This window comes from Pecten maximus, chromosome 5, assembly GCF_902652985.1.
Source record: "Pecten maximus chromosome 5, xPecMax1.1, whole genome shotgun sequence".
Lineage (NCBI taxonomy): Eukaryota > Metazoa > Mollusca > Bivalvia > Pectinida > Pectinidae > Pecten > Pecten maximus.
Window position 1 is genome coordinate 48,221,932 of NC_047019.1, and position 14,212 is coordinate 48,236,143.

General features: G+C 34.4%; 1 protein-coding gene across 1 annotated transcript in view; it reads right to left on the minus strand.

The window, feature by feature from the left end:
- The window catches only part of LOC117328496 (tenascin-like), a 51,917-nt gene that overhangs the window by 36,224 nt on the left and 1,481 nt on the right, over positions 1 to 14,212 (minus strand). The window contains exons 2-4 of the mRNA XM_033886033.1: positions 11,823 to 12,092; positions 6,432 to 6,704; positions 2,918 to 3,187 (exon numbers count right to left, since the gene is read on the minus strand). Coding sequence (XP_033741924.1) covers positions 2,918 to 3,187; positions 6,432 to 6,704; positions 11,823 to 12,092 — 813 coding nt within the window. The remainder of the gene's footprint in view (positions 1 to 2,917; positions 3,188 to 6,431; positions 6,705 to 11,822; positions 12,093 to 14,212) is intronic.

A 14,212-nucleotide genomic window follows, 5' to 3' on the forward strand; every position in this document is an offset into this window, starting at 1 on the left:
AGTATCTGGGTACAAACACGTGTTACTTACCTGAACAGATCGGTATACCTGGATATTGTATCCTATCTAGTATATGGGTACAGACACGTGTTACTTACCTGAACAGACCTGTTTACCTATTTCTGATACACGTTTAACTCACCTGTGAACGTTGATACACCTGTAGACGGTGTACTGGTCAGATTCTGATACACGGACACCACTGAGAAGGCATATCCGTGTCCCGCTGTGAGATTATCTACTCTATATGACGTATCATTGTTTGGTGTAGACAGTGTCTTGCTTTGTCCGTCCGCGTCGGTAAACGTCACACTGTAATAATCCACAGATCCTGATGACGGTGACGTGATCGCCAAAGTAACAGATGCATTTATTTGTTCAATTACAATGACATTTCCAGGGGGATTCGGGACTGAAATTATAAATATACGTAGCAGATTATATCATCGTTAGGATGAAATAGCATGTTAATAAATCATCTATGTAAATATCTAGTAAAATAGTACATATCAATATAATTTATCTCAAAATACAGTATACAGTCTTTGGTTTACTACAGATATATAGTGTAACAAAGTTGATTAATCATTAACAGTACTGATTATGTTTGTTAGCTGTTTATTTGACTATAAGTCATTTTGTTGTGTTGATCTGCCGATCGTTATTTTCACACTAATGTGCAGTATCCTTTATCTAAGTGATTGGTAATGATAAACGATGAAAGGTGTCAGGTTTTTTTTCAGTCGAGACTCTATCGATTGTTCACACGAGTCTTACATGAATATTTTAGTGATTTATATGTAAGCGGTTATGTTAACCATTTCTTTCGGCAGATAAAGAAGCTACAATATAAGTGAAAATTGTCGATGCATTTTGTTATCTTGAGTTCATACTCTATGAAAATGTATTATCTACATAACAGACCGGTATACCCAAAGATTGTATCCTATCTAGTATCTGGGTACTGACACGCGTTACTTACCTGAACAGACCGGTATACCTAGATATTGTATCCTATCTAGTATCTGGGTACTGACACGTGTTACTTACCTGAACAGACTGGTATACCTGGATATTGTATCCTATCTAGTATATGGGTACTGACACGTGTTACTTACCTGAACAGACCGGTATACCTAGATATTGTATCCTATCTAGTATCTGGGTACTGACACGTGTTACTTACCTGAACTAGATCGGTATACCTGGATATTGTATCCTATCTAGTATATGGGTACAGACACGTGTTACTTACCTGAACAGACCTGTTTACCTATTTCTGATACACGTTTAACTCACCTGTGGACGTTGATACACCTGTAGACGGTGTACTGGTCAGATTCTGATACACGGACACCACTGAGAAGGCATATCCGTGTCCCGCTGTGAGATTATCTACTCTATATGACGTATCATTGTTTGGTGTAGACAGTGTCTTGCTTTGTCCGTCCTTGTCGGTAAACGTCACATTGTAATAATCCACAGATCCTGATGACGGTGACGTGATCGCCAAAGTAACAGATGCATTTGTTTGTTCAATTACAGTGACATTTCCAGGGGGATTCGGGACTGAAATTATAAATATACGTAGCAGATTATAACATCGTTAGGATGAAATAGCATGTTAATAAATCATCTATGTAAATATCTAGTAAAATAGTGCATATCAATATAATTTATCTCAAAATACAGTATACAGTCTTTGGTTTACAAAAGATATATAGTTAACAAAGTTGATTAATCATTAACAGTACTGATTATGTTTGTTAGCTGATTATTTGACTATAAGTCATTTTGTTGTGTTGATCTGCCGATCGCTATTTTCACACTAATGTGCAGTATGCTTCATCTAAGTGATTGGTAATGATAAACGATGAAAGGTGTCAGGATTTTTTAGTCGAGACTCTATCGATTGTTCACACGAGTCTTACATGAATATTTTAGTGATTTATATGTAAGCGGTTATGTTAACCATTTATTTCGGCAGATAAAGAAGCTTATACAAACAAGTTTAATGTGTTGCCATCGTCAACTATAGCGGTGAAGGTCTTTCTGGTAAATTTCGAATCGGATCCTGCTTACGAGGACTTAGTTAGATTGTTACAGTTACTACAGAATACGTTTATATTTAATGACGTTCTTTATGAAAATAATCGAAAGTGATCGATCCATCCAGATGGATTTATGAGTAAGCCAGATAGACGTTTCCGTTTGTGGCAAATTCCATGTTGTCTGTGATTACTATTTTGCTATACTTCTAGAAAAGGACCAAAAAAGGAAAATCGCTAAGATATTGAATACCTGTTTGTAGATCTTAAACAATCAGTGATTAGTATGAATTTTTTTAATGTTATTTCATCACTGAAAAGACAAAAATAGTGTTTACAAATTAATACTTGTATATAAATGTTTACCGTAATAATTTGAAAAGTTAATGAGAAGACATCATTTACCACAAATCATGTGCACAACAAAACAAATAAACATATTTGTATTTCCTGTTTCCATACGAAGTTAATCCTGCGTGATAACCAGTTAAACCCTACTTTAAAAAACGAACATAAAAAAAAAAATAAAAAAAAAAAAAATAAATAAAAAAAAAAAAAAAAACCTTCCCCTCCAAGAAACAAACCAAACAAACTGATACCAGATCAAAATAAGAACGTAATTACAATCAAAGATGAAGAGATCGTTTGAACGTTCTTTGTACGAAGTGGTTCGTATATATGTTTGCTACATATCATAATCCAATGGTATGGAGAAGATATGTAAACAGAGATGGAATTTCATGTATGTGCAACGTACCGTTGCATGCGTATATACCTGGATATTGTATCCTATCTAGTATCTGGGTACTGACAGGTGTTACTTACCTGAACAGATCTGTTAACCTATTTCTGATACACGTTTTACTCACCTGTGGACGTTGATACATCTCTAGACGGTGTACTGGTCAGATTCTGATACACGGACACCACTGAGAAGGTATATCTGTGTCCCGCTGTGAGATTATCTACTGTATATGACGTATCATTGTTTGTTGTACTCTGTGTCTTGCTTTGTCCGTCCGCGTTAGTAAACGTCACATTGTAATAATCCACAGATCCTGATGACGGTGACGTGATCGTCAAGGTAACGGATGACGTTGTTTGTCCTTTAACAGTGACATTTTGAAGGGCATTCGGGTCTGAAATTATTAAGAGATGTAGTGTAAGACTATAACATAGTTAGGATGTGATTACATGTTAATAAATCATTTATGTAAATAACTAGTAGACTAATTTAGATCAATATCATTTATCTCTAAATACATATATATAGTGTAACAAAGTTGATTATCCATTACCAGTACTGATAAAGTTTGTTAGCTGTTTACTTGACTATAAGTCATGTTGACTATAAGTCGTGTTGATCAGCCGACCGCTATTGTCACACTAGGTAATGTGAAGTATGCTTTATCTATGTTATAAGTAATGATAAATCATGTCAGGTGTTTTTTCAGTCAAGATAATATCGATTGTCTCATATAGATATTTACATGAGTCTCATATGAATATTTTAGTGATTTAGATGTAAGCGGTCATGTTTACCATTTATTTCGACAGATACTTATGCAAAGTCGTGTTGTCATCGTCAACTATGACGATGAAGATCGATCTGGTAAATGTCGAGTCGGATCCTGCTTACGAGGATTTACTTAGCTTCCGGAACATATAAGCAATTAGGATCTTGTTACAGTTACTGCAGAATACGTTTATATTTAAAGACGTTCTATATGAAAATAATAGTTTCGTGGTCGGTAGTTTGTTTATTTCCCCACATATGGAGATGAGTTTGTAAAAAAAAAAAAAAAAAAAAAAAAAATCAGAATCACTAGATATAATTAAAAACAGTACGAACTGAGGCAACGAAAACACGAACTTACGTTTCATACACTTTGGCAAGCCAGTGTTAGCAGCGGCTTTAGGCAATATCAAGGGCTTAATTTTACTACACCTACCGAATTTGCTATTAACCTTTAATAATATAGGTACATGTACAGTTTTTTTTTTATAGATTTAACCGAAACTAGACGTCCAATTTGAAAAGATTCCTTATCAAAACTAATTCCTCATATTACATACAGTCATTAAAGTAATCATATATTGCGAATACTGCGGAAGAATTAAGGTCATTATTTCTGGTACAGGTATTGACTACTTTAACATCTTACTAAAACATCGACACGAAAGTTATCGATCCATCAAGATGAATTTCTGAGTCAGCCAGAAAAAATGTTTTCATGTGTGGCAAATTTCAAGTTGTCTTTGACTTATATTTTGCTATACTTGCAAAGGGAACCTAGAACAAGACCAAAGGCGGAAAATCGTTAAGATCTTGAATACCTGTTTGCAGACCTCAAACATTCAGTGATTAGTATAAACTATTTTAATGTTATTTTCATCGGTAAAAAGACAAAAATAGTGTTTACTAATAATACTTGTGTATAAATGTTTAAAGTAATAATTTGAAAACTTAATGAGATGACACCATTTACCACAAATCACGTGTACAACAAAACAAGAAAGCAACCTTTGCTATGTATTTAGTGACCATTCATAGCAAATGATAAATATGACAAATGAAGATGAATTGATCGTTTTCCAATAAAGATGTAGACAGCATCTGTATTTGCCATGCAGAATAGAAATGACACGAAGTATGAAGGTGAGAATATGTATAACACACTCATCCGGGTGTCGTCTCTAACGTAGAAATCCATCTTCATATTGTTTAAATACATTACAAAGTCAAACCATTATTATATTTAGTATAAAGTTGATAAAGTGTGGATATCACGACACTGAAGTAGTATTACTGCAAACACCAGACAGGTCGTTGGGTAACTACATACAAACATGTAAACAGTTATTTGGAGATCTATGACATCACAGTTTAGGAGATATTTGATCCCTGAAATTGCAGGCGTGTTTATACTTTTTGTTGTGTCCAGTTTAAGTGTGCCCCCTCACAAATATATAAACGGAACTGATCGACAAATCTAGACACCAAAGACGAATAATCCGAGAATTTGATATCTAATGGGAAAAAACCCCCAAAAAACAAAACAATAATCTGCTATAATATTGAGGGGGTATTACGTAGTTTCCGTCGGTATTTATTTGTATATACCTATATATATATATATATATATATCATATAACATGACTTACACAATATTGAGGTAACCATTGTTTACTTTCGAGTTAAACAAATGAACACAGATGGACAACAAGCAACGCCTTCTCACTAATGTATTTAAACATTTACATTCAATATAATGAATTATTATTGACTGAAAACAACATTGAGCTATACAAAAACAACATAGGTGAAAAAGCTTAACATTTAAACTACTTAAGCATCCTAAGACAGATGAAATAGCAATGCATTGGACGATTTTTTGGCCAATTAGGATATATCTATTACTGAAACAATCATTGTTACACACATAATACACATGGGTATAATCCCCAGAGAGGTTGTTACGTAACGACATATACTGTAAAAAGGGCCTTGATATGTAAGACATGATAATTTGGAAGTGATTTGAATATTAAACATTGTGCTACTTTCAAATGCAGGCTGGTTTATAGAATAACATAGTAATGATAATGTAAAGGTATATCGTCATTGTTTTATTGTTTGTTGTGTTGTGTGCAATCATTCCTTTCAAATACATAATCAAAAATAGTTTAAAAATCAAGACACCAATGACGAATACGAATTTAAACCTATTTATAGACACAAAGCAATGCCACAGAAATGTCAATAAAAAGTCTCTAGAAGAGTAATTTATTTAATCATAAATATATATGATTATAGGATAATTTATTATTATATATCTGATATAACGACTAAAGCAATGATTAAGTTATAAATGATGAAACAATTATACAACACATACGTGGCAGGAATACACTGTATATGGGTTGATTCATTCATGTATATATAACAATGTGATTATTGTAATTAGCATGCTTAAGATATAGACGAGGAGGATGAACGTGGTAGGCATACCGTTTTCAGCAGCATTATCTGATATAAAAGGAAAAATCAGCTAAAAACACAAATAGCGAACTCTGGCCTACAAGTCTACTCTACTCCACTCAGATTAGGCTGTCTCTTACCAGGTTGGGCTTGCCTCCATGTAGTTTGTTTCTGCATTTTGCTGTTGGCATTGTCGCCTTTCAGTAAAATTGTTAGTAAAGATATGTATTTATTCTATCAATAAAACAACAAATAATGATGAAATCATCAATAAAACATAAATGCAATGCTATATTAGCATATAGTTAACTAATTCTTAGTTAATTATTACACGATAAAAATGTTATAAAAATAATAAATGATCTACAATAAATTATTAAATAAAGTTCCAAATTACTCACTTGTTGAGGCCTGAGTTCCATAGTAACTTTCGCTCTCCAGCCCATTGGCCCGAGTGAACACGTTGAAGGTGAAGGTCGTTCCTGATGTTAGATTGCCAATCACTAGGGTCGGGCGATTAATTTTTTTGTTTGGGAAGGTACGGTTTCTATTGATACCATCACCTACGTACGTGACGCGGTACCCATCATGCCCCCCGTTACCAGGAGTAACGGTCAAGGTCACACTGGTCGTTGTTCTGTAAGTTACCGCTAAGGCAGAGGGTATGTTTGGAACTGGTAAATGAAAGAAAACAACCCTTACATTTTCGTCAGTTATACGAACTATATGGTATAGTACGTATCAAACATTAATAGATATTTCTCATTTTGAGGATAGACCTAGTGCAGAGCAAAGAGACGGAGACTTACAACGTCCAATATAGGGGTCATCTCTAAAAAAATATTAACGCGGTTTTGTGTAAGGTACCCATACACTGTGGCAGAACTACAGGTACGACTATTACATATCACAGGTAACACACTATCGAGAGTCCTATCGACAGTTAGGCTTCTCGAAAAGTCTCTGTTGCCTAACCGCAAATGCAGATATATAAAACCAATGACGCGATGAATTTTGAATGCCTTTGCCTTTTTCAAACATCTACAATTCAATCAGGTTTCATTGAATATTTGAATTTGGTCTTTTTTGTCAATATGTGGATTTATGTATGTAAAGAATCTATATAGGTTCTTGATTTCAAAAGCGATTTTTCGTAACACAGACTGGGTATAACCTTATCTTATTATCTAAGGGCATCTACTGTCTAATATTTTCTTTAGATAATTAGCTACTCTAAGTGACACACCTAGCCAAAGTGATAACAAAAAACCTTAGATTTGAAGGTGGCTTTGTTGATCAAGTCTCCGCACCCTGCCACATATTATCAAACTAGTTATAGTAGGATGGGTGTGTACACTTTGTTATTTATGTTCATTCCCACCTTCACTTTCTTATTCCTCTGTACACTTTGCATTGTTAATTTTTAAGTTCCTTTTGTCACATACAAACTTGGACATATATATCGGTAAACTGATATAATGTAAATCCTGCTGCTATTTGTACCGTAGATGTAAATAGATAGAACTAAAGAGCAACACATTTAGATATAGTGATTCAGTATCTATGTGTAAATAAGCTGGGTAAAACACTAATAATTCAGACAAGTTTAATGTACGTTAAACGAAATGTAACTGATATAACGTATATTAAGTAAAAACATAAGTGTTTCAGTTCACATACTGAAAACACTGTATATGAACAAATAAAGGCAAACGATTTTTTACCGAATGTTTTGTTTTTGTTTTTGGGATTAAATCCCCGCAATTTTAAAAATAATTTCATAAAAGATGTGAGATATCGATACTCTTACATAAAATGAAATAAAAACGTATATACTGATAGGGTTTGGTCAAGAATATAGTAGAGAATGCCTGTAGATAACAAATCCTATAATTTAATAATATAAACATCATTGTATTTCCTTTTTCCATACAAAGCTAATCCTGCGTGATAACCAGGTTAACCCTACTTTAATAAAAAAAAAAAACATAAAAAAAACAAAAAAACAAAAACAAGCCCTCACCCCCCCCCCCCCCCCCCCCCCCCCAAAAAAAAAACCCCAAACAAACTTATACCAGATCAAAATAAGAACGTTATTACAATCAAAGATGAGTGATCGTTTGAACGTTCTTTGTACGAAGTGGTTCTTATCTATTTGCTCCATATCATAATACAATGGTATGGAGAAGATATGTAAACAGAGATGGAATTTCATGTATGTGCAACGTACCGTTACATGCGGATATACATGTGTACCTGGATATTGTATCCTATCTTGTATCTGGGTACAGACACGTGTTACTTACCTGAACAGACCGGCATATCTGTGTATTGTATCCTTTCTAGTATCTTGGTACTGACACATGGTACTTACCTGAACAGACCGGTATACCTATATATTGTATCCTATCTAGTATCTGGGTACTGACACGTGTTACAGGTACAGACCGGTATACCTAGATATTGTATCCTATCTAGTATCTGGATACTGACAGGTGTTACTTACCTGAACAGACCAGTATACCTGTGTATTGTATCCTTTCTAGTATCTGGGTACTGACACGTGCTACTTACCTGAACAGACCGGTATACCTAGAGATTGTATCCTATCTTGTATCTGGGTACTGACACGTGTTACAGGTACAGACCGGTATACCTAGATATTGTATCCTATCTAGTATCTGGGTACTGACAGGTGTTACTTACCTGAACAGACTGGTATACCTGTGTATTGTACCCTTTCTAGTATCTGGGGACTGACACGTGTTACTTACCTGAACAGACTGGTATACCTGGATATTGTATCCTATCTAGTATATGGGTACTGACACGTGTTACTTACCTGAACAGACCGGTATACCTAGATATTGTATCCTATCTAGTATCTGGGTACTGACACGTGTTACTTACCTGAACAGATCGGTATACCTGGATATTGTATCCTATCTAGTATATGGGTACAGACACGTGTTACTTACCTGAACAGACCTGTTTACCTATTTCTGATACACGTTTAACTCACCTGTGGACGTTGATACACCTGTAGACGGTGTACTGGTCAGATTCTGATACACGGACACCACTGAGAAGGCATATCCGTGTCCCGCTGTGAGATTATCTACTCTATATGACGTATCATTGTTTGGTGTAGACAGTGTCTTGCTTTGTCCGTCCGCTGTCGGTAAACGTCACACTTGTAATAATCCACAGATCCTGATGACGGTGACGTGATCGCCAAAGTAACAGATGCATTTGTTTGTTCAATTACAATGACATTTCCAGGGGGATTCGGGACTGAAATTATAAATATACGTAGCAGATTATAACATCGTTAGGATGAAATAGCATGTTAATAAATCATCTATGTAAATATCTAGTAAAATAGTACATATCAATATAATTTATCTCAAAATACAGTATACAGTCTTTGGTTTACTACAGATATATAGTGTAACAAAGTTGATTAATCATTAACAGTACTGATTATGTTTGTTAGCTGTTTAGTTGACTATAAGTCATTTTGTTGTGTTGATCTGCCGATCGTTATTTTCACACTAATGTGCAGTATCCTTTATCTAAGTGATTGGTAATGATAAACGATGAAAGGTGTCAGGTTTTTTTTCAGTCGAGACTCTATCGATTGTTCACACGAGTCTTACATGAATATTTTAGTGATTTATATGTAAGCGGTTATGTTAACCATTTCTTTCGGCAGATAAAGAAGCTACAATATAAGTGAAAATTGTCGATGCATTTTGTTATCTTGAGTTCATACTCTATGAAAATGTATTATCTACATAACAGACCGGTATACCCAAAGATTGTATCCTATCTAGTATCTGGGGACTGACACGTGTTACTTACCTGAACAGACTGGTATACCTGGATATTGTATCCTATCTAGTATATGGGTACTGACACGTGTTACTTACCTGAACAGACTGGTATACCTGGATAATGTATCCTATATAGTATATGGGTACTGACACGTGTTACTTACCTGAACAGACCGGTATACCTAGATATTGTATCCTATCTAGTATCTGGGTACAAACACGTGTTACTTACCTGAATAGATCGGTATACCTGGATATTGTATCCTATCTAGTATATGGGTACAGACACGTGTTACTTACCTGAACAGACCTGTTTACCTATTTCTGATACACGTTTAACTCACCTGTGGACGTTGATACACCTGTAGACGGTGTACTGGTCAGATTCTGATACACGGACACCACTGAGAAGGCATATCCGTGTCCCGCTGTGAGATTATCTACTCTGTATGACGTATCATTGTTTGGTGTAGACAGTGTCTTGCTTTGTCCGTCCTTGTCGGTAAACGTCACATTGTAATAATCCACAGATCCTGATGACGGTGACGTGATCGCCAAAGTAACAGATGCATTTGTTTGTTCAATTACAGTGACATTTCCAGGGGGATTCGGGACTGAAATTATAAATATACGTAGCAGATTATAACATCGTTAGGATGAAATAGCATGTTAATAAATCATCTATGTAAATATCTAGTAAAATAGTGCATATCAATATAATTTATCTCAAAATACAGTATACAGTCTTTGGTTTACTATAGATATATAGTGTAACAAAGTTGATTAATCATTAACAGTACTGATTATGTTTGTTAGCTGTTTATTTGACTATAAGTCATTTTGTTGTGTTGATCTGCCGATCGCTATTTTCACACTAATGTGCAGTATGCTTTATCTAAGTGATTGGTAATGATAAACGATGAAAGGTGTCAGGATTTTTTAAGTCGAGACTCTATCGATTGGTCACACGAGTCTTACATGAATCTTTTAGTGATTTATATGTCAGCGGTTATGTTAACCATTTATCTCGGCAGATAAAGAAGCTTATACAAACAGGTTGAATGAGGTTGCTATCGTCAACTATAGCGGTGAAGGTCTTTCTGGTAAATTTCGAATCGGATCCTGCTTACGAGGACTTAGTTAGATTGTTACAGTTACTACAGAATACGTTTATATTTAATGGCGTCTTTATGAAAATAATCGAAAGTGATCGATCCCTCCAGATGGATTGATGAGTAAGCCAGATAGACGTTTCCGTTTGTGGCAAATTCCATGTTGTCTGTGACTACTATTTTGCTATACTTCTAGAAAAGGACCAAAAAAGGAAAATCGCTAAGATATTGAATACCTGTTTGTAGATCTTAAACAATCAGTGATTAGTATGAATTTTTTTAATGTTATTTCATCACTGAAAAGACAAAAATAGTGTTTACAAATTAATACTTGTATATAAATGTTTACCGTAATAATTTGAAAAGTTAATGAGAAGACATCATTTACCACAAATCATGTGCACAACAAAACAAATAAACATATTTGTATTTCCTGTTTCCATACGAAGATAATCCTGCGTGATAACCAGTTAAACCCTACTTTAAAAAACGAACATAAAAAAAAAAAAAAAAAATAAATAAAAAAAACCAAAAAAACCTTCCCCTCCAAAAAACAAACCAAACAAACTGATACCAGATCAAAATAAGAACGTAATTACAATCAAAGATGAAGAGATCGTTTGAACGTTCTTTGTACGAAGTGGTTCGTATATATGTTTGCTACATATCATAATCCAATGGTATGGAGAAGATATGTAAACAGAGATGGAATTTCATGTATGTGCAACGTACCGTTGCATGCGTATATACCTGGATATTGTATCCTATCTAGTATCTGGGTACTGACACGTGTTACTTACCTGAACAGATCTGTTTACCTATTTCTGATACACGTTTTACTCACCTGTGGACGTTGATACATCTGTAGACGGTGTACTGGTCAGATCCTGATACACGGACACCACTGAGAAGGTATATCTGTGTCCCGCTGTGAGATTATCTACTGTATATGACGTATCATTGTTTGGTGTACTCTGTGTCTTGCTTTGTCCGTCCGCGTTAGTAAACGTCACATTGTAATAATCCACAGATCCTGATGACGGTGACGTGATCGTCAAGGTAACGGATGACGTTGTTTGTCCTTTAACAGTGACATTTTGAAGGGCATTCGGGTCTGAAATTATTAAGAGATGTAGTGTAAGACTATAACATAGTTAGGATGTGATTACATGTTAATAAATCATTTATGTAAATAGCTAGTAGACTAATTTAGATCAATATCATTTATCTCTAAATACATATATATAGTGTAACAAAGTTGATTATCCATTACCAGTACTGATAAAGTTTGTTAGCTGTTTACTTGACTATAAGTCATGTTGACTATAAGTCGTGTTGATCAGCCGACCGCTATTGTCACACTAGGTAATGTGAAGTATGCTTTATCTATGTTATAAGTAATGATAAATCATGTCAGGTGTTTTTTCAGTCAAAATAATATCGATTGTCTCATATAGATATTTACATGAGTCTCATATGAATATTTTAGTGATTTAGATGTAAGCGGTCATGTTTACCATTTATTTCGACAGATACTTATGCAAAGTCGTGTTGTCATCGTCAACTATGACGATGAAGATCGATCTGGTAAATGTCGAGTCGGATCCTGCTTACGAGGATTTACTTAGCTTCCGGAACATATAAGCAATTAGGATCTTGTTACAGTTACTGCAGAATACGTTTATATTTAAAGACGTTCTATATGAAAATAATAGTTTCGTGGTCGGTAGTTTGTTTATTTCCCCACATATGGAGATGAGTTTGTAAAAAAAAAAAAAAAAAAATCAGAATCACTAGATATAATTAAAAACAGTACGAACTGAGGCAACGAAAACACGAACTTACGTTTCATACACTTTAGCGTGGATGTTATATCAGGATATAGGCAAGCCAGTGTTAGCAGCGGCTTTAGGCAATATCAAGGGCTTAATTTTACTACACCTACCGAATTTGCTATTAACCTTTAATAATATAGGTACATGTACAGTTTTTTTTTATAGATTTAACCGAAACTAGACGTCCAATTTGAAAAGATTCCTTATTAAAACTAATTCCTCATATTACATACAGTCATTAAAGTAATCATATATTGCGAATACTGCGGAAGAACTAGAACACTGACACGTCAGAAAGAGCCCCGCTATGTGTCTGACCCTTCAGGGTAAATGTAATAATTATTGTCAGTGTTTTTCCTGCCTATATAACTGGGTGCGCCAAACGACCCCATTCTCAATGCGTTTTAGCCTGATTTTTTCCCAAAATCAACTCGAAAATTCCAAATAACATTTGTATGACGACTTTTCACAATCAATGAAAAAATTCCCAGTTTCGTTTTTAGGAATACACTGTGCACTGTAAAAATACCCAGGAAAAACACTGATTGTAATATACTGACATGAAACTATTAGATATATGTTTTTGATTAACCTTTGCTATTGTTTCATTAATGTTAGCATTAATAGGGCCACTGACAATACTGCTTATTATTATTGTATGGAAAAGCTAGCTAAAAGAATTCTACAAGTATTACACTTTTCAAATTTGTTTCAAATCTAATATCAAGGAGCACACAAACTGATATAAACTCAATGCAGTTATTCTAATAAGGTAAACTTGAGAGGGTTTTCTGAAAAACAAAACATACCAAATGTGAAGAAAAGGGGAGAAAAAAAGGATTTTTTAAAATATTTTAATAATGTCCTTTTTTTGTCATTTGAGGTATAAGAAATCCAAACCAGTACTTTTTTTCACCTTTTTTTGTTTTAAAACTTTTTATATTTAGACCCAATCAACTTCAAAATTTGGTCGCTTGACACCAACTTACCTTCATAATGTCATAACAAAATCTTTAATACCATTTAAAAAATGTCAATCCGACCTTAACATATGACCCATTGACTTTGAACTTTGGTCAGTTGATATCTTGTTTGATTGTGACCAACATTGCATAAGTCATAAATTATGCTAATGGAAGACTGTAATAGTATTGTATATGTATGTGTGTATTGTAGTTTTATGTCAATATGTAAAATGTTACATCATCGAAAATTGGCTTCCCTCAATACCTGTATGTACCAATTTTCGCCGCAATCAGAAGCCTCTGTTTCATTCCCATGACAACACAGGTTTTGGAAAGGTGAACCATTGTTCCCTCAAAACCCCTATATACCAATTCTCTCACCAAAATCGAACAATAACTAAATTTTGACCAATCAGAAACCTCCATTTGTTACC